General features: G+C 40.4%; 1 protein-coding gene across 1 annotated transcript in view; it reads left to right on the forward strand.

Moving 5' to 3' along the window:
• LOC121873395 overlaps positions 1–25600 on the forward strand; it is a gene marked incomplete at its 3' end in the record, with an annotated part of 93174 nt that overhangs the window by 43871 nt on the left and 23703 nt on the right. Inside the window, exons 4-6 of the mRNA XM_042376939.1 lie at positions 4311–4485; positions 16679–16808; positions 19545–20488. Of these exons, the coding sequence (XP_042232873.1) occupies positions 4311–4485; positions 16679–16808; positions 19545–20488 (1249 nt within the window). The remainder of the gene's footprint in view (positions 1–4310; positions 4486–16678; positions 16809–19544; positions 20489–25600) is intronic.

The raw sequence follows: 25600 nt of genomic DNA on the forward strand, positions 1-25600 counted from the left end.
ATTTCTTTATGGTTCTTTATTACTATTATTATTATTATTACTGTACCCTTATCATTATTAATATTATTACATTATCGCCCCCCAGGCCCCGATGTGGGTCAGTGACCTGTGCCCGGGTGGGCTAATCCCAGAATTTTTTATTTTATTTATTTATTTATTTTTTTGAGTTCGGGATTGACGGTTAATCCGAAAGTCGGTTAATCGAGGTTTTACTGTATATTCCTATAATAGTTAGTGTTTCTAATAAAATTTGGGATGTATGGACAATTTTTACCTATAAATTTCCATAGGGGAACAGTCTTTATGCGAATCATCTTTATGGGAATTGTCCAAGTGAGAAGTAATCATCTATCTGGGAATTAACTTAGTGGCATGTAACCTTGGGTCATGCTGCTATCATGTGAGAGCAGGTCACCAGTGTAGGCGGAGGTTATGCGGTGCTGCCACCTCATCAGTTGAGATGCTTAGTGCCTTAAAGCAGATGTTATTTTAGTAGATAATGGGATAATGTTGTTAATTGTGTTGATAATAATATAAATTTGAATGATTTTGCACGATTTTCAGTGAGTAAAATGAATGCAATTTGTGATAAAACCGTACGTAAATTATTATTGCATCATGGATGCCCGTATGTTTGACAACACCCTGTTGTTTTATAATGGAAGCCCTCGAAATCGAGGATGAATGGCCCAAGAGCCTCCTAGGCGTGAATTTGTTAAGGTGTAGAAGCTGTCGCCAACACAACAACCACACCCTAAGTTAATGAGCTGCATGACCCAGTGTCATGGAATAATCTGAGAAGACTGGACAGCTCGCCAACTGCACTGGCTAACCACTACCCCAGAATACGATCCGCAAATCGATTAACATCCAGGTTCCCAGTTACTGCTGGGTAGACAGAGGCAAAAATGGCGTAAGAAACTTGCCCATAGTTTCACCCTGCCCGAGGATCGAACTCAGGCCTGTTCGCTTGCGAGGCGAGGATGCTGACCATTACACCACAGCTGGCATGCTTATCAGTTGTTAGTGTTTTCTCTGGATTTATATATCATCTACATATTATCATCTCACCTTGCAATGTAAGTGTTACATTTACTTATTACAAACTTTGGAAAAAAATCGGAAATTGTTGAATAACGTCAAAATATTTTGAACTCGGTTAATTCAGATTTTTCAGTAAATTGAGTGACCCAGAACCCCCCTTTTTTTTTGTCTAATTAGCAAAGGTATGGAGTACCCATTGAGTTATTAAGAAACAATGAAAGTTAACTAAGTGTTACTACAAACAAGTTACAGTAGAATGCCAGTTATCTGGGCAACTGGAAGATTCAATTATCAGGCCCCAAAATGAAATAATAAAAAACTAAAAATTCTTCCAAAATCAGCTAGTATCTTAAGTTTGAATACACACACAAGTTCTTAATTTTTCTTATTTATACAGTAGTTTTATATTACATTTTCTTTATTTCTAAGCCACTTAGAGTACAGTGGGGTCTGCATTTACACAGTCAATTGAACCCGTGGAGGACCGCGTAAAACGAGAAACGAGTAAATGAAATAACAGAACATATGGGATCAGTTGAAATAGAGACTGGGCCGACCCCCAAACTCCACTTTTTCTGACACAATACGTACGTTGTAGTAAAAATAACATTTTAATTTTATGATGGTATGCACACATAATTAATAATTAAGAGAAATATCAATAATATTAGGTTTTTTAACACTTACACTAGTAGAAAAGCTGGGTCGGTACACGTGGATGGCAGCTGGTTCCGAGGCAGAGGGCAGATTAGTTGCCCTCCGGTGAATCACTTTCACTACTCGCAGAGGTTTGCAGGGCCTCCCAGACAAACCCCTCAAAGTCCATATCGTCACTATCACTGATTTGGGCTGGCTGTGGTTGTGGTGGGTTGTGGGCGAGTAAGTCCTTAATACTATGCTGACGACTAGCATTGATGTTGTCGAGATAGATCTGGATATACGGCTCCATAAATTTCGTCAGATGGTTATTAGACGCTTCATACCGATGCTTGTCTGGGTCGTTGTTAAGGATGAGCTTAATTTTCTTCCCCAACTCGATGATTTCCTTCACACAATCATGGCTTGGTCCAGGTAATTCAATGTTTTTCTCTGGTGGTGGGGGTCCAGCAGAAGCCATTGTGAGGGGAATAGCGGGCACAAGAGAGAACTGTATACGCGGACTGAGAACAATGAGACAGGCCCTGCTAGGTCAGCGGCTTCTTCCCTCCCGTGGCAGGGCACGTCATATTACATTAAACCAATCACAGCTAGTGGGGGAGGGAGGTAAGAATGCGTGGCCCAATCACAGTCCGATACGTCATATGACGTCACTGATAACGCAACAGCGACATACTGTGCAACCTTACTCGCGTCGCTTGACGGGATGGCGGGCCGCTTGAATCCAAAATGGCGCAGTGAGTCTGGACCCTCCAGTGACTCGCCACGTATATGACCAAATTTACCACGTAATTAAAGCATTTCGATTCTGGCATGGCACCGCGTAAATGACCAAACGCGTTAACCAAAACTGCATAAATCCAGACTCCACTGTATTGTAATTATTTGTGCACAACTTTTATAGTTTAATTGTAAGTAACAATAAATGTGACAGCTTGGCTGGCAAGTCGGCAACGTAGTTATAGCTCACCACCTCCACACATGTTCACTTCTTGTGCATACACACCAAAGCTCTTAATTCTTCTTATTTTATAGTTTTATAATACAGTAAACCCTTGCTAGTTGCAGGGGTTAGGTTCCAAGGAATGGCGTGAATTGGCAAAACCGCGAATAGCAAACTTATACTACCTAAGTGCACTACTGTATACCTATACAGTACTGTACTATATATGAGAAAATAAGTCACCAATACTACTCTCCTTCGTATGTGGAAGTTTGGAGCTTGATGAAGTGTACTGTACAGTACAATGAAATCTGGTTGCTGAAGCATGGGGAGATCATTAGGATCACTGTTGGAAGAGGTTGATGCAATGGTGGTTGGTGGAGAGGCGGGTGATGGAGAGGCAGATGGCGGGGAGGCGGGTGGTGTGTGGTGAGGAGGAGAGTGGTGGAGCAGCAGTAGCTGAATGAGTAGTTGAGGGAGATGAATCAGCTGGGCGAGCGGCTGGTTCTTTCTTGAAAATCATCATGATTGGTAGTCATTTCTGGAGGTTACAAGTGTTCCCTGAAGAATGCAGTGATGGGTAGGGAACACCGGATAACACTGAAGTCCGTTTATTAAGGGATAGGAGAAATACAAGTGGTGACTAGCGTGTGCCATGCACGGCTCACACAGTCAGACTGAGACTGCCTTGCCATATGGCAGCCTCGGGGCAATGTTGCCACATAACACGTGCAGTGTTGCCACGTAATTATATACATAAGTGCTACTCGGCACAGTAGCTTACATACAAGGTTGCTACTCGGCACAGTAGCTTAGATACATAACCTACAGTTTCCTCATGGCTTTGAGGTTTCTAAGCATTTCACTTCACTAGCATTACTAACACTGACATTAGGCAGTCTTTTAGGGGCCATTTCACACAGAAACACGAATGTTTTGAGAAAAGCACAAGAGATGTTGTGTCACAGGCAATGGTTGAGCAAAAACAAAGGGAGAGGAGGGAGAGAAGATGCTGTTGTCATGTGGGGATGACTTGTTCTGCTGTGGGAGAAGCTCGTAAGCTAGCCACCATCTGCTTACCGTGAAGTTGAAATCGTGAATCACAAACCCACGAATAGCAAGGGTTTACTGTATAATTTTTTTACTAATAAGCCACATTTATATAGAGTTGAGTAAGTATTAAAGAAGTCCGTTTTTCTAAGACACGAGTTTGTGAAGTCAGACTGTAGCACTGTGCATTGTAGGAGTTATTGATGGATCCTAAGAGTGACTTTCAACTAACCGGAAAAACTCTTTATCCGGCATCTCTCAATCCCTGTAGGTGCTGGATAACTGTGACACTACTGTGCTTGAAAACAATGACATGTTGGCATCTACCAACTACAGCACCACTGTCTTCTTGAAGTGGCTGTATCCAAAAGAACTGCAGCTTTTTTGGATAATGGATGAATTATTGGATAATAAGCAAAAAGTAAAAGTGCAATTTCTTTATGGTTCTTTGGAGTTTTCTGTTATTGGAATTTTGGGTAAAAGAGGTCCACTGAGGTGCACCTCAAAATTTTGATTACAGTTTTTCCTTTCACTCTTACAAACTCTTTCTCACTTTCTAATATATATATATATACCAAGTTCAGCTTTTTCTTTTCAAACTCTTCACAAACAACAGAGAAAAAGCAGATATCAGCAACCACATCCGTGACAGGGAACTAGCGCTTGACTGCAAATTGTCACCATCTAAACGAAAGATCATCTATCAAGGAGGGCTTGAGGAGATTTCTGGAACTCATGTACTCTATCAGCCCAGTAATGAGCAGTATATGGAGCTTCCAACACCCCTACAGGTATGTTTATTGTATAAATAAATAAATAAATAAATAATAATTATTAGAGTAAGAAATCCAATTTCACGGCTAAAGGAATAAAAAAAGGGCATCCTGTGAGATATAACTAACACCACAGCCATTCAACCTACTCCCACTCAAAATATGGTAACCATTCCATTAACAAACAAACCAAAATTAAACCTCTTTAAAGGCTATAGTAATGGCCATGGGTCAAAATCTTTTAACTGTATTTTAAGTGTACAATATTTCCATGAATTATATTACAGTAAATAAAGACACCAAGAATTTAAAATGCTACAGCACCGGCATTCATTATTTTGAAAAAGTTTGATATGATGATGCTACATGTACAGCACACTCTCGACTTAACGGCATCCAATGTAATGAACTCGATTTAGCGGAAGGAATTTTTTCAGTTATTTTTTGCTTGATTTAGTGAACTAGTTCGCTAAATCGAGATTAATTCCATTAATAAGCTCACACCTACGGAGACACCTCAGACATATGATACAGTAAAACCTACTTCAGCCTACAGTGAATGTACTAAATGTATAAAAACAATAAATAATGATGTGAAAACACCATAAAAGAGAGAGAGAGTAGAGAAAGAGAGTAGAAAGAGAGTGAGAGAATAGAGAGAGAGAGAGTAGAGAGAGTATAGAGAGAGAGAGTATAGAGAGAGAGAGTATAGAGAGAGAGAGAGAGTAGAGAGAGAATATATAGAGAGAGAGTAGAGAGAAAGAATAAATAGAGAGAGAGGAGAGAGTGTAGAGAGAGAGAGAGAGAGGAGAGAGTGTAGAGAGAGAGAGAGGAGAGAGTGTAGAGAGAGAGAGAGTAGAGAGAGAGTATAGAGAGAGTAAGAGAGAGAGAGAGAGAGTAAGAGAGAGAGAGAGTAGAGAGAGAGAGAGAGAGTAGAGAGAGAATATTATAGAAAGTAGAGAGAAAGAATAAATAGAGAGAGAGGAGAGAGTGTAGAGAGAGAGAGAGAGAGTATATAGAGAGAGTAGAGGCAAGAGTAGAGAGCAAGAGAGAGTAGAGAGAGAGAGAGAGAGAGAGAGAGAGAGAGAGTAGAGAGCAAGAGAGAGAGAGTATAGACACACTAGCGTAGCTAGGGGGGCGGTCCGCCCCGGGCGGCACTTTTGGGGGGGCGGCACTTTTGGGTCTGCTCATCACCCATATCTGCAGCTACTGGAGACGTTAATCCATCCCTTTGTATCGGCGGCAAGTTAATCCTTGTCGTGTCTGACCTTACACCTGACCCACATCATCACGGCCACGTCATGAGCTACACCCTTGCTATGCGCCCCCCCCCCCGCCACACACACAACCTGTAACCTGTTGAGGATTAAGGAAACAACTTCAAACAAGTACGCCAGTGAGCTCATGTGGTGTGGGTCAGGTGTTAGGTCAGACACGACGAGGATTAACTTGCCGCCGATACAAAGGGAAGGATTAACGTCTCCAGTAGCTGCAAAACCATGCAGTCTCGGGTCATATCAGTTCATGTACAGCCGACCAATCCACCAGTTACAAGCAATTCACTTCAGTTCTGCACAAGTCTCCATCGTGACAAGACGAGGGGAGGCTAGACGACTTTTAAGTTCTCTTGTGTTTTCGATCCAGTTATTTACTTCGTTGGAAGACATAATACTATAAGGTAAGAAATATTAAAGTATTGGTTAAAAAATATTGATGTGACTTTTGCTGCAGTACTGAGATTAAATATTAAGATTTTGTTTCACAGCATTGCGATTTTATACTAAGACACTATCCTCACTGGGGTACAGACAAAAGCCCCCCCGACAAAAGCCACCCAGACAAAAGCCCCCCCGACAAAAGCCACCCAGACAAGCCCCTACTTTGATCGGGTGGCTTTTTGTCACAACAATAAGAGCAAACTATTTAATATATATATAATATATATATATATATATATATATATATATATATATATATATATATATATATATATATATATATATATATATATATATATATATATATATATATATATATATATATATATATATATATATATATAAATAAAAAAGTGAGTCACTGTGCAATATGTATTTTGTAGGGTCACGGGGGCAAACTCAAGAACGCCCAGGCGGCACACACTCTAGCTACGCCACTGTATAGAGAGAGAGAGAGAGAGAGAGTGAGAGCAGAGAGAGAGAGAGGAGAGTGTAGAGAGAGAGTAGAGAGAGAGTAGAGAGAGAGGGAGAGTGTAGAGAGAGAGAGAGAGAGTAGAGAGCAAGAGAGAGAGAGAGAGAGAGAGAGAGAGAGAGAGAGAGAGAGAGAGAGAGAGAGAGAGAGAGAGAGAGGAGAGAGGAGAGAGAGAGAGAGAGAGAGAGAGAAGAGAGGAGAGAGAGTAGGAAAGAATAAATGGGAGAGGTGTGGGGGAGAGAGAGAGAGAGAGTATGGGGAGAGGTGGGGAGGCAAGGAGAGAGAGGCAAGAGGGAGAGTAGAGCAAGAGGCAGAGGCAAAGAGGCAGAGGCAAGGGGGAGGCAGGGGGAGAGGAGAGGCAAGAGAGAGGAGTAGAGGCAAGAGGTAGAGAGCAAGAGAGAGAGAGAGAGAGAGAGAGAGTGTGTAGGACGTGTGTAGGCCTACCGCCTCCTCTCAGTGGAGGTCTGTGTGAAAAAATTGCCTTATTATTCTGCTTGTCATGTAATTTGGATAAAATTATATATAATATATTTATTTATTATTTAATATATTACATTACCAATGATAAGACATACAACAGCCAGCCTCCTTCTTCCCCCTCTCTGCCACCTCCTCTGCTCCCTCCCCTCCCTCTCTGCCTCCCCCTGCTCCTCTCCCCTCTCTGCCTCCTCCTCTCCTCCTCCCTCTCTGCCTCCTCTGCTCCCTCCCTCCCTCTCTCCTCCTCCTCTGCTCCCCCTCTCTCCCTCCCTCCCTCTGCTCTCCCTCCCTCCCTCCTCCCTCCCTCCCTCTGCTCCCTCCTCCCCCTTCCTCCCCAACTCAATGTCTCACACACAAAGACTTTAAACTCTAGATGTTGTATGTGATTTTTTTTTTTTTTTTACGGGAATTAGCCCACCCGGGCACAGGTCAAATGACCTCAGCAGGGCCTGGGGGCGAAAAAAAAGAACGGAAAAGAAATTGTAAATATAGAAAAAAAGGTTATACATTAATCTACACCACAAAGATGCGGAAAACCAGCTTTTAAAGTGAGACAGATTGTAGAGCATGGAAACACAGAAGAAAGCAGAGCATTCCACAGTTTGGCTGTGTGAGGAAAGGAGGTACTATAATGTTATTCTCGTGTGACCGACATCCAGAGAGAAACAGTGGGCACCGTGGGCAAGATGTGTGTTCTGAACCCACAGCCTTGCCGGCCGGTACAAGGATGCCAAATCCACGAACATTGCCGTTAAAAGACTTGTAAAGAGAAGAGTGAAGCGACATTGCGGCAAAGAAAGGGAAGAGATTGTTGACTAAAGGAGGAGAGTTAATAAGACGAAATGCCTTTGATTCCACCCTATCTAATAGTTGGGCAGAAGAAGAGCCACCGATATGAGAGCAGTACCTGCTAGGGACGAATGAATCCCTTATATACTTGGAGCAACTGCTCAGGAGTGAAGTAGCTGCGGCATCTGTACAGCATTCCCAACTTTCGGGAGGCAGCTTTAGTTATACTAAGGATGTGTGATTTCCAGGACATATTGGAGGAAATGGTGAGGCCTAACATATTTATTTCAGAATTTGGGAGGATGATAGCGTCCTGAAATGTAATTGGTGGGAGATCGTCTAATTGTGGTGTTGGGGTATTAATTAATGAATAATAACTGGCCTAAGGTTAAAAATGCTTTGAAAGCATTTGAGGTGGATGTAGAGTAGATGATTAATGGGTCTCATGTTTTTGACCTGATCTGTTATGTAACCCAATTTTTTATAAGCTCTTCTTTTGTGTGCGGTGGAGGTAGTGTGTGGATTAGTGGGTCTCATGTTATTGACATGATGTTATGTAAGGTCACTCATATATAAGCCTCTCTCAGTCCCTGTAAATTCAGTTGCATCCGAAGATGTCTTAAATAAAGACAAAAGCTAAGGTGCTCCAGAGTAGTTAGTAAATTGAGAGGTAGCAGTAAATAACACACGCAGTGGCAGCAGGACACAGACTGAGCGGATGTAAACAAATCAGACAAGCCAAGAGACGTGTGACATGTTTGGTGCATAATTTAACGAAATCACGCTCAATTTAGTGAAATAGTTTAGTAAATCAAGTGAAAATAATGGAAATTTGATTTAGCAGAAATTTTGATATAACGGGAAGGGGTGGCTCAAATTAGTTTGTTAAATCAGGAAAATACTGTACAGTATTTTCAATATATACAAGATATTGACAGTCAGGTGTACGCTCTCCCCACCCCACCAAACAAAAAGTATCGTTAATCATGGGGTCGACGTGATTCGAAGCTTTTCAAGCAAAGTTACTCGGCCTGCTTCTGAACTATTGGTTGCTCTACATCCTCAATCTTTGAGCATGAATGAGTATACACTTATCCCCCTGTATTCGTGGGCTATTGTACATTCTTGGAAATCGTCACAAAACTTGAATTAAAAAATACTGAATTTAATCCTTATGGAAAAAATACTAAGAAAAAAATATATAAAATAGGAAAACTGAAGAGCACGGGTGTGTATGTGTGGAGGCAGTGAGCTTGTAGTGGATACTTCCCTACAACTGCAGATTTGTCGCCACCAGCCAAGCCACGGTGAGTTCCTCAGACCAAGCCTCGCTTATGGACTGCGTGGTGATTGGCCAGTTACCGCCTTTAACTTCAGCCAATCAGCAGCGCCGCTCACTTCCGGCAGAATCGTATAAATACTCCCAGACTCGCGCGGAAGAGGATTCTACTCAACGCTCTCAAACAGACAAGACCTTGTGGGGTTCAAGATGTTTGGTTCACACTCAGGATGGGATGGAGAAAGGAAACTCACAATGTGCTCTCTATATACATGTTGTACTGGATGTACAATGCAGCTTGGTGCTGGGAAGGCAGCATGGTTACAAGCATGATGTAGAGAGAGCTGGTTGGTGAGGATGCTCAGAGAAGGACAGCTTGTGGGTCGCCATGCCGCCCGGGAGAGCGAGACCGCCAGGCAGGCGGAGGGAGGGAGGGCCAGGCCGCCAGGCAGCGCGGAGGAGGAGGTGTGTTGCTTGTTGGTTGGTGTAGGTAGAAAAAGCCAGGTCACTACGAGGTCAGGTCTTAAATAGCGGGGGTAGGCGTGGCTTAGTAATTGACCCAGCTCCGTGATGTATGGCGGTGCTGGTTGACCTAGACCACGAGGCATACACTGGGGAATTGGTGGGGTCGGCTAGGCAGCGACAAACAGCGTTTGTAGGGGAGAAATCCACTACAACCTCCTCTCAACAAGCTCCTCACCACACAGCAACTCCTAGGCACTGCATTGTACATATAATATATATATAGAAAACGCCTTAGTGAGTTTCCCTTCTCACCTCCATCCTTAGTGCGAGATCGCCTACATGTACGTACGTATGTGACCCTAAAAAAGAGAAATTTGACAACTAGCCACATACACTACTCAACATGCTGTCCTGCATCACTTGCCCTTATCCCTCCCACCAGTGTGATGGCACACACACACAGTCAGCCGGTTGACTGCCTGGCTGACCTGTGGCATCGCCCTGATGATGGTTTGAGTGTGAAAGGACCTATATTTTTGTACATAAAATATGTGCTACAGCAATTTTTGATAAAGTGGTTATAGTGCTACTGATGGCAGACATGCGACTGAATGACGTCAGTTGCGTTCAGATTGTTAGACAAGATCAGAATATTTACTGAACAGGACCAGATAGTTGGAAAATGGATAAAAGGAATTTCACTGTAAATTAAATAAAGTCTACAACATTGGATTTACTGTAAAAGTGCAATGTCCTGCATACAGCGGCTATTGACATAATGGGGGAGGTTGTTGGGTGTTACGTGGTCAGTACTGCAGGAACCAAATTTTACCGAAAGTGCTGAATATTAATTCTGGTGCCCCAGATACTCTATGATGCAATTTATAGTACCTTATACCTAAAATATTTTTGATTGTTACAGTACCCTCCCTTCCCACATTCATGTACAGGGTGGAGTGAGAAGGGGAGGATGGTGCAGCATGCACAAGAGAACTAACTAACCTCGGAGTGAGTGTGAGATGCCCATCTGCCAATGGCCGGTCAAAAAAATTCTAACAGCCTTATGGACAGCTGAATTTTGATAGCAAATCTTGAATAAAGGGTCACTAATAATTTTTCCAAGAGATGAGGTTCAGAGGGCGCATGGTAGCTGGATGAAGGAAGGACTTTGTAAATAGTAATTAAATGCCAGAGAGCATGGTGTCCTCCTAATATTACTTATTAAGTAACTCTTAGATGTTTTAATTGCCTGTATGTTGGCCTGGCGAATTGGCTAGAATTAACATACCTAAGTAGCATTTGCTGACGTCGCATTCGAGCTATATCACAAAAACTGGTTTTTAGAAAAAACGGCTTTTGTGTTTGAAGCAAATTATTGGTCATTTTGAAATTCATTTTACATATTGACAATATATAATGCAGTGCAGTGTTGATTTAAAGAAAATAATCTTGAATTACACCAAGAGAACTAAAATTTTATGGGTGAAATGGCACCATGGGGTGGCTTCTCTTCCAACCCCAATGCCTCTTCTTCCTTCTCCTCCACCCCATTCTAATTCCCATCATCATCATCATCATCATCATCCAGGAGCCTTCTACATACACACCTCAAAGTAAGTGTAACTTTTCTACTTTTTTGTTGAATTTAAGCAATTTTCGTGAGCTGGAACCAATTACCCAAAACCCATTGAAACAATGGTTTCTGTTCATGAGTTTTTCGGTTAACGAGCAACCTTCTAGAACGGATTGTGCTCGTAACGAGGGACCACTGTATGTCAGCACATGTGTCAGCTTGCATAAGCCGGCTTCACGGCTAGTCAGACTCATACTCTTACATTGAACGGACGTTGATTACACGGTGTATTTACATAGCCGCCGTCCTCTCTGTTCACGCTCCTAAAGTGGAAGTTACGGTTGATCTACACTCAGGAATTATACAAACAATACTTTTTAATGAAAGAAGAAACTTCAATTGGGTTTCTTACATAAAGCCAAATATAATATAAATGCACCAACCTGGTTAACTTGGAATTAACCAGCTGGTTCATATGGTGACAGCTACGGTGACAATACATATCAGTCTACCAATGCCCCTGTTCTAGGGACCCAAATCCAGGTTGTAAGTCGACATGGTCGTAAGTCAAAAATGCTTAAATAATACATAGAAAATCTAAAATGGGTGTCTCCTTTTCTTCTCAGCACCACAAAACTCTCACTTTTAAGCTTGCCAGCCATTTCAAAGTGAATTACAAACGAAAATTTTATCTGTGTACTGGGTTGGGACTCGAAAATACGTAATTTGACAAAATTTTGGTACAACTGAGGCAGGTCAAGTATGGTCGTCGTAAGTCGGGGAGGAGCTGTATACGTTTTTGAATGATATGAATCCTCCGAGGTTTCAGATCATACATCACATGACTCAGAGTGCCAGTCACTACCAGGATCTTACATTGAATGAGCGAGGAATTATCGGGGAGACTTCACAAGACAGAGAGGTGCTATTGTTGCCCTTCACAATGAGGGTATACCTAACCCACAGTATCACAGTGGGTTAGGCTCCATGAAACAACTGGTACTGCACTGAAACTTTTTACTAAAAATGTCTTGCTATAGGTGGATGTAAGATTTTGTTCCTGCAAGTCCCTTGATTTGAAACCTTATTTCAGTGTTAAGCTTGTAGTGGATAGTCTCCCCTACAACTGCGATTTGTAACTGACCAGTAGACCCCGCCTCGAGTTCCTCAGACCAAGCCTCGCTTTCGGACTGCACGGTGATTGGCCAGTTCCCGCCTTTCACCTCAGCCAATCAGCAGCGCCGCTCACTTCCAGTAGACTTGTATAAATATCCCCAGCCTCGCCGTGAAGATTATTCTACTCAACGCTCTCAAACAGACAAGACTTCTCAACAAGCTCCTCATCACACAGCAACTCCCTAGCACTGCATTGTACATATAATATATATACCGTATATCTCGGCTTATAAGACGGAATTTGAACATTTAAAAAATCTGCCCAAAGTTAGGGGGTCATCTTAATCACCAGGTATAAAATTCTTGCCTCTTAAATATTGTGGTTTAGTGTGTCAAGAATGGTGATGGAAACATCGTAAGCCACTCACAAGGTCCTACCACTAATTATTTTATACTGAAACTTACGTTTGGCAAGCTGGATTCAAATTAAGATTACCGGTATATTAAAATAATAAAAATGTATTATAAACCTATCTGACATACCGTAAAAGAACATTATACCCCTGTAATAAACACAGCTATCATCACACACCCCTCCCCATGCCCCCCCACATTTGCCAGTGAGGAGACAAGAAAGGAAAAGTGACAGCGAGATTGGGCTATTTTTAGCCGTGGAGGTGGTCAGTAATGCATACCGGTATATTTACAGATAATAATACTTATCTCCTATAAATAATTAATTTAAAATTTATTTTTTTACAAGGAATATTCAGTAAATGACTGCGTTAATTCTTGAAACTACCGACAGCTAAATACAGACGCTTAAGTGACGTCACTAGTGTTTACACTACACCAGCTGGTAACATTTGATGCCATTACTTGAAGTGAATTGGCCTTATTTTAAGTAACTAACCATAAATAAATACAAAAATTAAAAAAAAAGATGAAAAGTGAGAAATAATATACTGTATGTATGTTGTGTTGTCAAAGTAAGAGGAACAATTGAATCTGCAATTGTGTGTAAATGAGGCAGAAAGTCAGGTCAGCGCTGAACCTGGGACTTGGTCACAATTTTTGTGATGCTATATGGCAGCAGGGTCTACCATTAGACAACACATTATGCTTCCAATATCTTCCCAGGCGGTAGTATCTACCTGTTTGGTAGCTGCCTACTACCTACACAATTTTTAGTAATATTACTTTGATACATGATAAATTAAACAAACAATGAAAATAAACATCAAATTTAATTACCAAGACGCTTCCCATTGGCAGCTGTAAGAAGAGGGGGAGATGGGCTATTTTTATCCCTTCTTTGTGTCTGAAGTGGCCAGTAATACCATATATTTACTGATCATAATACTTATCTCCTATAAATAATTAATTTAAAATTTATTTTTTACATAGAATATTCAGTAAATGACTTTTAAATAAATAAACAAATAATTCGGTAAATCTATTTCAAGTAAATGGAAAATAAGCAAACAAATGTATGTAGTAAGTACGTAATCTTTTTCACTCAAATCCTAATGAAACACCACAATTAGAATATGGTGGTAGCTGTTGTATAAACAGTCGGAACACAGTCCCACCACCGAGACGAGGGAACACTCCCACCACCTCTAGTGCGAAGCAAGTGTATAAATTAAAGAAAATACTTGCAGTGTGTTTAATATGTTACAGTAAATTATAAATAAATAAATAAACAAATAAATCGGTAAATCCATTTCAAGTAAATGGAAAAATTTCACTCGACACCGACATTAGTTCCAGTTACCAGTAAATAGCAGACGCTTAAGTGACGTCACTAGTGTTTACACTACACCAGCGGGTAACATTTGATGACATTACTTGAAGTGAATTGGCCTTATTTTAAAAAACCAAGGATGGTTGATAAAGGACTACTGGGTCAGTGGGTAAGTGTCACATTTGGGGTACTGGTCTTATACAGCGAATAGAGCTCAAAAGCTACTTTTTAAATGGAAATTTGGGGGGGCCGTCTTATGCACCCCGCCGCCTTATAGGCCGAGATATATGGTATATACAGAAAACGCCATAGTGAGTTTCCCTTCTCACCTCCATCCTTAGTGCGAGATCTCCTACATAGCCTACACTACATGCTAATGCAACTTACATACAAGTAACATGACAGCTCTCATGTAGACTGATATATTGCATATTGCTGTAGCTGTTTACTCTAATATCAAGTACTATTTGCTTTGTCACTCTTCATAAATTAGACATATCATGAGCAACAGGAGTTGGCATATTTTGAAACTCGTTATGATTAAACTCCGTTAGTACAACGACATAATGGTGAAACGTACGTTTTGAGGTCTATCTCAGTTATGATGTTCCAAAACACTTTCATTGAATGCATATTTCAGTGTTATTGTAATCATCAGTCAGTGGCTTGTTTACATATGCCGTGCTTCTACCCAGCACGATACATACAGTACAGTGTTTTACAGCATATAAGATGCACTTTTTTGTCTGAAATAAAAAAAAAGGCTAAAAAATCAGCCTGTGTCCTACATGTGAAGTTGCGGTCTCCCCCAAGCTAATGAAATCCTCCCCGTAGCTCTCTCCAATAGGCTAAATTCTACCTAACTCAACTCCAGAATTAAAAATAGGTTATTGCTTACAGTACTTAAAATTATTATTATTTTGAAATAATTAAAAAAAATATTTTACATATAAAAGGTCGATCTACAACTGCTCTGTACAGTACTGATTATGATAACCTGAGACAATTAACATCTGTACGGAAGACGCCCAACTCTTCAGAGGTAACTATGCAGTAACTATTTCTGAACTCTTACAAGCATTACAATACTGTATATTAATGCCATACCTGCAACATTTATTTTTCAATCTACAAATACCTGACATACTGTATATGAAGATTTACAGATAACTTTTTTTCACATTTACATCTGTTAACATCACTTGCGGCATTGTAGCCAGGTTAGACTAGTCATTGTAACCACCAGGCTACTGGGCCAAGCTGTTGTTTTTGAACTCGTATTTTTGGGTAGATATACGTAACTTTCTTCATTTATTTTTATTGATAAACATGCACTCACCCTCCACATACATATTGTGAAAAAATTAAAGAAATAATTGTCCTAAGGGCAAACACATAAAGGGAATATACATTTCTTTGCACATGAGTTAGCTGGCTCAGTGGACGGCTGGGCGGTTGTTGGTGTGTGTGTGTGGGGGGGGGAGCAATGCTAGGGAATCAGCAGAGGTAGCATCAGCGTTGCCAAGGTGAACAGGGAGTACAGATGTACTAATGCAAATGCCAACTGTGTTAAGCTTTCATTTGGCTTTTATTTAATTTTTATTTATTCCTCACATTTACTGGTACTGTATATATTGTTTTAAGAAATCTATGGCTACAGGAGGAAAATACACACAAAAGTGTTTTCTTAAATACTCAATGATGAAATGGGGGTGCATCTTATATGGTCGTGCGTCTTATAAGCCACAAAATACAGTACATTAATATAGCTTTATAGATTTCTTGTTATATTGAAGTATTTTGTAAGCCATACAATTCACCTCCCTCCTTAAATTCTACCACTATCTCTAGCTGTTGCTGATATGGTGAGCAGACGTACCAACTTATAATAATGCTCTGGGAATTATATCAAAGCATTACGCCTAGCATTTCAAATTGTAGCGTTGGAAGATCTAACGATACTCTTTGGGGGGGACTGTACATACACGCAATATAAAAAAATATGGGCTTGAAATTACGCACTAAACTTTTCGTATATTAAAGCCCAAAGTATTTTTTATGTACTGCACTAAAAGCTTAAGAAAAATATATATACTACGGTATATATCCTACAGTATATATTCTACAGAAAGCAGTGTAATACAGGAAAAATTATAGAGCAGATCAAAAGATATACAGGTACTCCCCGACTTACGACGGGGTTAGGGACCAACATCCAGGTTGAAAGTCGAAGTGGTCGTAAGTCAGAAATGCTTAAATAACACATAGAAAATCGAAAATGGGTTTCTCTTTTTCTTCTCAGCACCACAAAGCATTCACTTTTAAGCTTGCCAGCCATTTTAAAGTGAATTACAGATGAAAATTTGGTCTGTACAAGTATATTGACTTTGGGACTCAAAAATACATAATTTGACCAAATTTTGGTACGACTGAGGCAGGTCGTAAGTGCGGGTGGACGTAAGTCAGGGAGTACCTGTACAGCAATAAATAAATAATATCTGATCATATGTTTTATATGAAATAATTTTAATATTTTGTTCCCTTGAGCTAAAAATTTATCATGTTTGTTCCTCAGATCTATGTGGTGCAAGACAATGTGGAGGTGTATTCAGAGGATCAGTATGAGGAACTACAGAAGATGAACTATGCTGATGTTGACGGCCCTGCCTACAGGTTCTGCACCGAATCTTCACAAAGACACAAAGGTGAGGAACGACATTTTTTGGGGACAAGTATTATTAACAGTGATCAATCCTGTTCAGAGGGTTAGCTCACTTTTACTAGCTAAAATTAAAAAAAAAATACATAGCATTACGATAAAGCAACAGAAAAGAGTGAGTTTCTATATTATCAACCAAAGAATGTTGTATGGCCTCAGATAGTCCAAGGATAATGCCATTCTCATTATATTTATCAATAGACTTTCACTTTAATTCCTGTATAAATATTATTACTAATTAGAAACTAACCCAAAGCAAAGGAACCAACAGGAAATAAGCATCTGATGGCTTAGTCAGCTATCCTTGTTTACTATTGTTATACATCTGCACTGTCTAGGTACACTCACTAAAAACTTCTCAAATGGTATAAGCACTACACAATCTGAAAAATGAACAAAGAATCTGAAACCATTCTGAGATGACAAGCCCTATTCTGCTCATTCTCACATCCATATAGCCCAGGTGTTCAAGAAGTTTTTGTTGTGTGTACAGTACAGGTGTACCCCATAAACCGACGTCGCATTAACCGATGCTTCGCAAAACCGATGATTACATTTTGGGGAAATATCCCACAAGTTTCATTGACTGCTCTGTTGATCCACCGACTGAGCAAGGAGAGGCAGAGCTCTTTTGAGTTTGGTGGGTGGCGACATGAGAATTCTTGTCATGAGTACCATACGCAAATTTGTATTTCGTGAATTATCAAGACACTCTCTCTCTCTTTTGCTTAACCCATAAATGATAGCTAAAGTTTTAAGTACAGTATATATTGTCTTTAATGGGGACAGTGTACAGTGGGATTGCCCATTGGGACAATCGCTAGTTTGTTTTTATTTTAATTATTATACAGTATTCTCATATGATCAGCCTATTATGGTGTATGTTTCATCATAAATAATATAACATACAATATTAAATAGAACAAAATACGATACAGTTTATAATTAGACTTAAAAATAAAAGACAAGCTGAATAACAAGGGAAGAGGTTCCCGAACAACTCACCCTTTCCCAACGTAAAATAAGGGGGTGAGGGGTAGGACTGGCCTTGCCGTAGTTGGCAGTTTTTTTTTTTTTTTTAATTATTATTATATTCTTATATTATCAGCCTCTTATGGTGTATGTGTCTTCACAAAGAATATAACATTAAATAACAGAAAAATATACGATATATAATTTTTTATATTGATATTGAAACAGTTTATTTAGCCAGAAAAATACAGATAGAGTCGATATTAGTAACAATATTGACATGACTTCAAAATAAAAGGACAACCTGCATCAGAAGGTAATCTTTTCCCTACCTGCTGACTGACGTCAAGGCCAGCTTTCGACCTGAATAATATACAGTCATCCCTTGGATATCATGCCTAATTGGGACTGCGCCGAGTGCGTCATAACATAAAACATGATAACAAGAGTACAGAACATAAGGGATTTATTCTAATTGGTTCCAGGCACCCAAGACCCAACCCCAATTTTCCCATTTTACGACCATTTCAACCCACTAAAGATATAATGTTATGGGAAGTATCAGAAACACACATAGGCATGGCTAGGTTTATTACAAAGTGATGAAAAGGGTACGCTCAATACTTTAGTCCACAAAACATGTAGCTATGCTTTCTTTATTCAAGTCCCCCGTCTGAGGAGTCAGTTTTCTCATCGCTTCAGGACGCCTGAGTCCTCTGTTTTCTCTCAATCTTAGAGTGCACCCGAGACTTCGTTATTCCTTAGTAATGACACAGAATTTGAAATTGCAACTGGGGTTGCAATTGTTGAGGCAACTTAGATATGTCTGATTACAGTTGGAACATTCAAGATCCATTGTGAGTGATGTTGAAAGCTTCAACTGTCTTTATGGTTGGTAAAACTTGTCAAGTAAGTGAGTGTCAAGTCTGTCAGTATGAGTGGCATGTGTGAGTGGTTGTATTTGTACAACCGCTTTCAAGTTTTGTTACCTCCATCCATTTTCATCCAGCAAATGTGTTATTGTCAATTTTTAGGTGAAAGATTTTATCCTCAATAGATGTAGGTGAAGCAAGGGGGTAACAATACACCTGGAGGCAACTGCGTGATAACTAAATTCTTGGCCTGTAAAATGCGCTATAACAGCAAGTGTGCAGATTTTGATGGAGGCGTAATAACGAAAATCGCGATAACCAAGTGTGCTATAACCAAGGGATGAATGTAGATTCATTATTAATATATTCTACTAAGATCAGCCTCTTATGGCATACAATTCTTCTTAAATAATATAAAGTCTTCAATATGAGATATGAGATAAACCATTTAGTATGTCTGCAGATGGCTGTATTTCTCCAGTAACCATATAGAACAGGTTTATAGGCATGGGATATCAACATAGTGAGAGTGTGCACGTGTTGGCAGGCCTGATGAATCTAAAAATCTTTGGTCTGCAGACCTGTGCCACTCCATACCCTAAGATTTACCAGTCTGTCAGGTTGTTTTACATGTTAGAGAACTTTGCTCTGAATATTTTAACTTCAGAATTTTGGACTCTCAGTTATTGAGTGTTCAACTTCCATAAATAGTGAGGAAAGCCTGTAAATACGTTGTATTAATTTTGAAAAAATTAAATAAAAAATCCCCACTCATGTAACCCTAAAAAGTAGGAAGGAAAAAAGAATATACCTAAGAACTTTTTACCCTTGCTTTTATTAAAAGTGCATAAATTCCTGAATATCTTTTCCCATTTCAGGATATGTGAGGCTTCGGTGTGCCGATATAATTCCTGCCATGTCACGTCATAACACGTATGAAGACATTTACGGTTTCATGAAACCCTCGGATGAGTCGCTGCCTGATCCAATAGTCGATATAAGACCTCTTCGTCGTAATTCTCAAACACTCTCCTCCAACGATGATAACCCCATGACTATGACACCAGACTCATTTAGCTACACAAGATCAATATCATCAGAATTTGAAGATACCGATGATGATGAACCTCCAAGTCCACCTCCTCCCCAAAGGTTGACAGCTCGACGATCCAGTGGAGTTCTACCAGAGCACTATCCTACAGGTAAACTTAAGGAGAGAATAAATAAAATGAAGGAAGAAGCTCACGAACACTTTTCAAATGGACATCCAGGTGCGCAAATAAGACCAACAAGACCAAGGAATTTAACAGAAAGACGACCAAGTGGCGTCTTCCCAAAAGTAGGCCCGGATATGGACCGCTTAAGACTTTCTTCCAAACAACGACAGTTGATGAGCACTCGAGATGGGATGGCAGACATCATAAAAAAGTTATCAAAAGTTGAAGAAGACAGTGAGGAGGAAGAGGAGGATGAGAAACAGGAAGTAAATGTTAACATGAAAAAAATTTCTCATGATGAGTTTCAAAATGACACAAACACCGAGACAAATATAGAAATTAAAAAAACAAAAGAGGTTTGTCTTGAAGCACGACTGAATGAAGATTGTTTTTTGACTCGGAGATTAAGGATGAAGGAACAAAAAGATGCTTATGGCATCACAACAAAAAGTGAGAGGAGAACATATTTTTCATCAGAAAGATATCTGGAGTGTTTTGAAGATGAATTTGAAGACCTGGCAAAGATTTTAGGCAAAGAACATCTGGTTGATACTTGTAAAATGTTAACCCCTGCAGTTCTTGCTAATGAGCTCATGATTGAACATGTAAGTTATTTATTCTACTGAAATAAGGCTCAAGAGATATGGATAAATTCATGTACTAAAACTACACAAATAAGATTTCAATTTTAGTAATAATAAGATCGCATGGTCCTGCTGGCCCGAGGAAGAAATAGTGTTGGCAAAGCAGAGGTATTTTTTCCCTTCTGCCATATCCATGATTATATGGAAATTCTATATACAGTACTGCAGCATCAACCTGTATGCTACCATGTACAGTACTTTATGCCCCTATCAAGTTATCATCCTTCAAGGTTGCTACAGTATTCTTAATTTTTCATCATTCATTTTTCCCAGGCACTCTATCTTCATCTATTCATGCTTTCATGCATCTGCTCCCCATATGGATATACAATACTTGCTGGTGAAATCAATATTTCTACACAATCTTATTTTTCAATACTGTACAAACAACACTGTCATCCTCTACCTAGGGGATTTCAATGTACATCACAGAGAGCTGCTTGGCTCTGCAAGGGATGACCCAGATGGAGTTGAGGCACTCTCGTTTTCCTTCCTTAATGATTTGGAACTAATAATTAAACACCTTACAAGTGTGCCAGATCGACACAATCAATTTACAAACAAATTTTAACTTTGTTTTATTTCTAACCCCTCACACTATTCAATTTCTGCCCCTTTAGTGTCTTCTGATCACAATCTTATTTCTATTAAATCAAACTGGGCACGACCACCTCCTCCAACCCCCTCTAAACGCCAACTATGGTACAATCGGGGGGGCAAATTGGCAATCCTTGCGAGAATTCTTCTCCAACATTCCTCGGGATGAATGTTGCTTTTCCACTCGTGACGCCTCGATATGTGCTGACAGCATTGCTGGGGTTATACAGGGTGGTATGAGTGCATTTATCCCATCTTCTACCATAACTTTCACTTTACAATCATTGTTTGATCGCTCCTGTTCTCTTCCATGTAGGGGGGGGGGGATAGAGCATATCAAGTTATGAAACTATCTCCTTCTCCTATTACCCACTCCTCTTTCATTACTTCTAGGAATCGTTGGAAGGTTATTCTTCGTAGGGCCAAGCGGAATTTTATAAAAAGAAAGACCGCAGACCTGACCAACTCTTATTCTAGTAAACCCTTCTGGTCCTTAACCAAAAACATCTGTAATAACTTCTGCACTCCTTCTTTTCCTCCTCTCTTCCAACCTGATAACTCTATAACCAACTCTCTCCCTGATTAAGCCAATTTCTTTGGCACCTGATTCTCCTGTAACTCCACCTTAGACAATTCCAACTCTATCCCTCCTTCTACTGAACCTATGCACTTTCCTATAATCTCCACTCGTACGGTTGCTGGTGTGCTATCCAGGTTGGATGTGAGTAAGGCGCATGGACTGGACGGAATACCTCCTTGCGTTCTGAGGGAGTGTGCTGAAATTCTGGCCCCTGTGCTTGCTCGCCTCTTTTGCCTTTGCTTCAAAACCCAAACTTTTTCTTCTTCTTGGAAGCATGCCTCGGTTCAGCCCATCCCAAAGAAGGGTGACCATTCTAATCCCTCTAACTATCGCCCCATTGCCCTAACTTCATCCCTCTCTAAGATTTTCAAAACTATCTTAAGCTCTCATTTTCTCTATCACCTTGAACACATTTCTCTTTTGTCAGATCACCAGTATGGCTTTCACCAGGCGAGATCTACTGGTGATCTGCCCTCCTACTGCGCCCATCTTTGGTTATCCTCTCTTAGGGATTACGGGGAAACTTTCATCGTGGCTCTCAACATCTCCAAAACATTTCACAGAGTATGGCACAAGTCTTTGCTTTCTAAACTTCCCTCTTATGGTTTTGCTCCCCCACTTTGTTCTCTAATTTCTAGCTTCCTTGAGAACCAATCTATGTCAGTTGTTGTCAAGGGATCGATCTCTCGCTATTTCTCTACCAATAGTGGTGTCCCACAGGGTTCTGTTATTTCACCTACTCTTTTCCTTCTTTTTATCAATGATATACAGTGGTCCCTCGGTTAACGAAATTTCGGTTAACGAATTACCTTTCATAAGAATCTTCAATTCGGTTAACGAAAAAAAATTTGATTAACGAAATCTTTACGAAAATCACATTTTGTTTTGAACATCAGCTGATAAGCTGAGGAGTTACTCAGCCAATTCAGTGATCTCTTCTATGTTTACATTCAAATTAATCACTATCTTATAAGAATTCCAGCAATGAAAATTAAATTCACCCCGGTCACTTCTATTAAATTTTATAAGCAAAAAACAAAAACTCAATCTAAAGGACATAAATTAACAAATAAATACTTCACACCACAGGCGCCAACTGTCAAACATGTCACTGTCACCCCTCCTCCCTACCCCCCACCTTCCCGAGAAACGTTTGGGGAAAAGCACTAGGTTTACTGGTTTAATAATAAATAATACCTCAGATTAAACTTAGGATAATATAATAGGCATTGCTGGATTCCTTGCAATAATTTGAATATAAACGTCATATATTTTGCACAAAAGATAAAAATTTTTGCTCTCTCTAATAAAATTATTAAATTTGATCTAAAATTTGTATGTCTAATGCAAATTATAGCTTGTTTATATTCAAATTAATCACTATCTTATAAGAATTCCAGGAATGTAAATTATATTCTGGTCGGTTATTTATATACAATTTTATGAGCAACATTATATAAATAAATTAAATACTTTACCAGACCTTCCCACTAACGGTCACTCAACTCCCCCCTCCCTCTTCCCACGCTTGCTTGCTGGCTCCCTCCCTCCCTCCCTACCCCTCACCTTCCCGAGAAATGTTTGGGGAAAAGCACTAGGCTTACAGGTTTAATAATAATAAATACCTCAGACTAAAGTTAGGAGAATATAATTTGCATTGCTGGATTCCTTGCAAGACAGCGAATAATTTGAATATAAACGTCATATATTTTGCACAAAAGATAAAATTTTTGCTCTCTCTAATAAAATTCTTAAATTAGATCTAAAATTTGTATGTCTAATGAAAATTTTAGCTTGTTTATATTCAAATTAATCACTATCTTATAAGAATTCCAGCAATGTACAGTGAACCCTCACTTTACGCGGTTAATTCAACCCACGGCGGCCCGCGTAAAGTGAGAAACGCGTAAAGTGAACAACATAACATATGGGATTAATTGAAATAGAGACCGGGCCGACCCCCAAACTCCACTTTTTCCCGACACAATACGTACGTTTTACTAAAAATAACATCTTTATTTTATGATGGTATTCACCCACACATAATATAGAAAGGAACAGTCAATAAACTGAAGGTTAGAAAAAACAAGGTTGGGGTTAACACTTACATTAGTAGAAGAGATGGGTCGGCGTACGGGAATGGAGGCTGGTTCCGAGGCAGAGGGCAGGCTACTGGCCCTCAGGTGAGTCACCATCACTGTCATCCACACTTCTCAGGGCCTCCCTGACAAATCCCTCAAAGTCATCATCACTGTCTCTACCTCTGTCACTATCACTGGCTTGGGCTGGCTGTGGTGGGTTGCAGGCGAAGAACTCTGTTATGCTTTGCTGAATGCTGGTGTTTATGTTGTCGTGATTATCCTTGGTGTAGGGCTCCATAGTCTGCAACAGCTGGGTAGTGAAGATTTCATACCTGTTAACGTCAGGGTTGTCGGAAAGGAGGAGCTTGACTTTCTCGATACACTCGATGGCACCCCTAACATTACTATGGGATAAGCAGCGTTTTTCTTGGGATGACGCACCACCTGCCTCTTCACTGACGTCATCATCATCTACCATCTCGTCGGTAGTCACATCAGGATCCCTTATCACCTCCAGGATGTCGTCGTTGGTGGTCTCGGAGAAGCCTGCAGCTGTAACACTCTGCACAGCTTCTCTGGCAAGGTCCACTGCTACTGCAACAGTCTGAACCTCACCAGTCACAGATTGACTCTGCCTAACGGCTGGAATGCCTTGCAACACATGTCTCCATGCGTGACGAACAGTTGCTACAGACAGCTGATCCCATGCCTCCCCCAAGAAGTCCACAGCTTTCTTGATGTTGAATATTCTCCAGAATTGTTTTAAAAGTACTTGTTGCTCTGCCAACTGTTGATCCTCGTCGTCTTCGCTCTTGCTATCGGTGTTGATGTCACTCAGGTTACGCAACTCTTCCCTGGTGTTGGTGTAGTCGTTCAGGAGCTTGAATTTTTTAGTAGAGAATGCAGCTTTTACATTACAGATTAACTCTTGGTCCATGGGCTGTAATATAGACGTAGTGTTGGGAGGAAGGAAGAGCACTTTTACGTTGGGGTGACGATCTAACAGTAGGGGCGAGTGTCCTGGCGCGTTGTCAAGCAGCAACAAAATCTTGAATGGAACATTCTGTTGCTCACAGAATTTCTTCACGTCAGGAACGAAACAGTCATCAAACCAGGAGAGGGACAGAGTAGAGAACATCCACGCCTTACGTGCGGTCAGCCAGTGGACATTTAGCTTGGTCATGTCCATGCTCTTGTAGGCGTGCGGCTTGCGTGCTGTGTGGATCACCGATAACTTGAGCTTACAGGTACCGGAGGCATTGGTGGTAAACAGGACGGTGATGCGCTCCTTCTGCAACTTCCGGCCCCGAATCTTGCTGGCATTCTTCACAACGAAGGTCTTGGAAGGTAGCTTTTTCCAAAAAAGACCAGATTCATCCATGTTAAACACCTGGTTGTCGGTGTACTGTCCTTTCTCCATAATCTCACGTAAAAACGGAGGAAATCCCCTAGCCGCAACACGGTCAGCACTAGCTTCTTCACCACCAATGTTGATATTGGTGATCTTGTTCCTCTTCTTAAACCTCTGTAACCACCCAGAGGAAGCATTAAAGGGTTTGGGCTCTGTAATTCCCATCTTTCGTGACACTGCAGCATACAGTTCACGCGTGTACTCCTTAACTGAGCGCGTGTCCACCGCCATGTTCCGTCGCGCCTGACGCACCAAGTAGCTCACAAGTAATTTTTCCGTCTTGAGAAGCACCTGGTTGTGGAAATACTTATCATAGAAGCACCTGTAGACTTTGTGATGTTCATGTGCTCCTTTATCTTGGCTGCATCCTTCTTAATTGTCCAGATCGTAGACTCGTTAACACC

Source organism: Homarus americanus, unplaced genomic scaffold (genome assembly GCF_018991925.1).
Source record: "Homarus americanus isolate GMGI-L3 unplaced genomic scaffold, GMGI_Hamer_2.0 scaffold20822, whole genome shotgun sequence".
In the NCBI taxonomy this organism is placed as follows: domain Eukaryota; kingdom Metazoa; phylum Arthropoda; class Malacostraca; order Decapoda; family Nephropidae; genus Homarus; species Homarus americanus.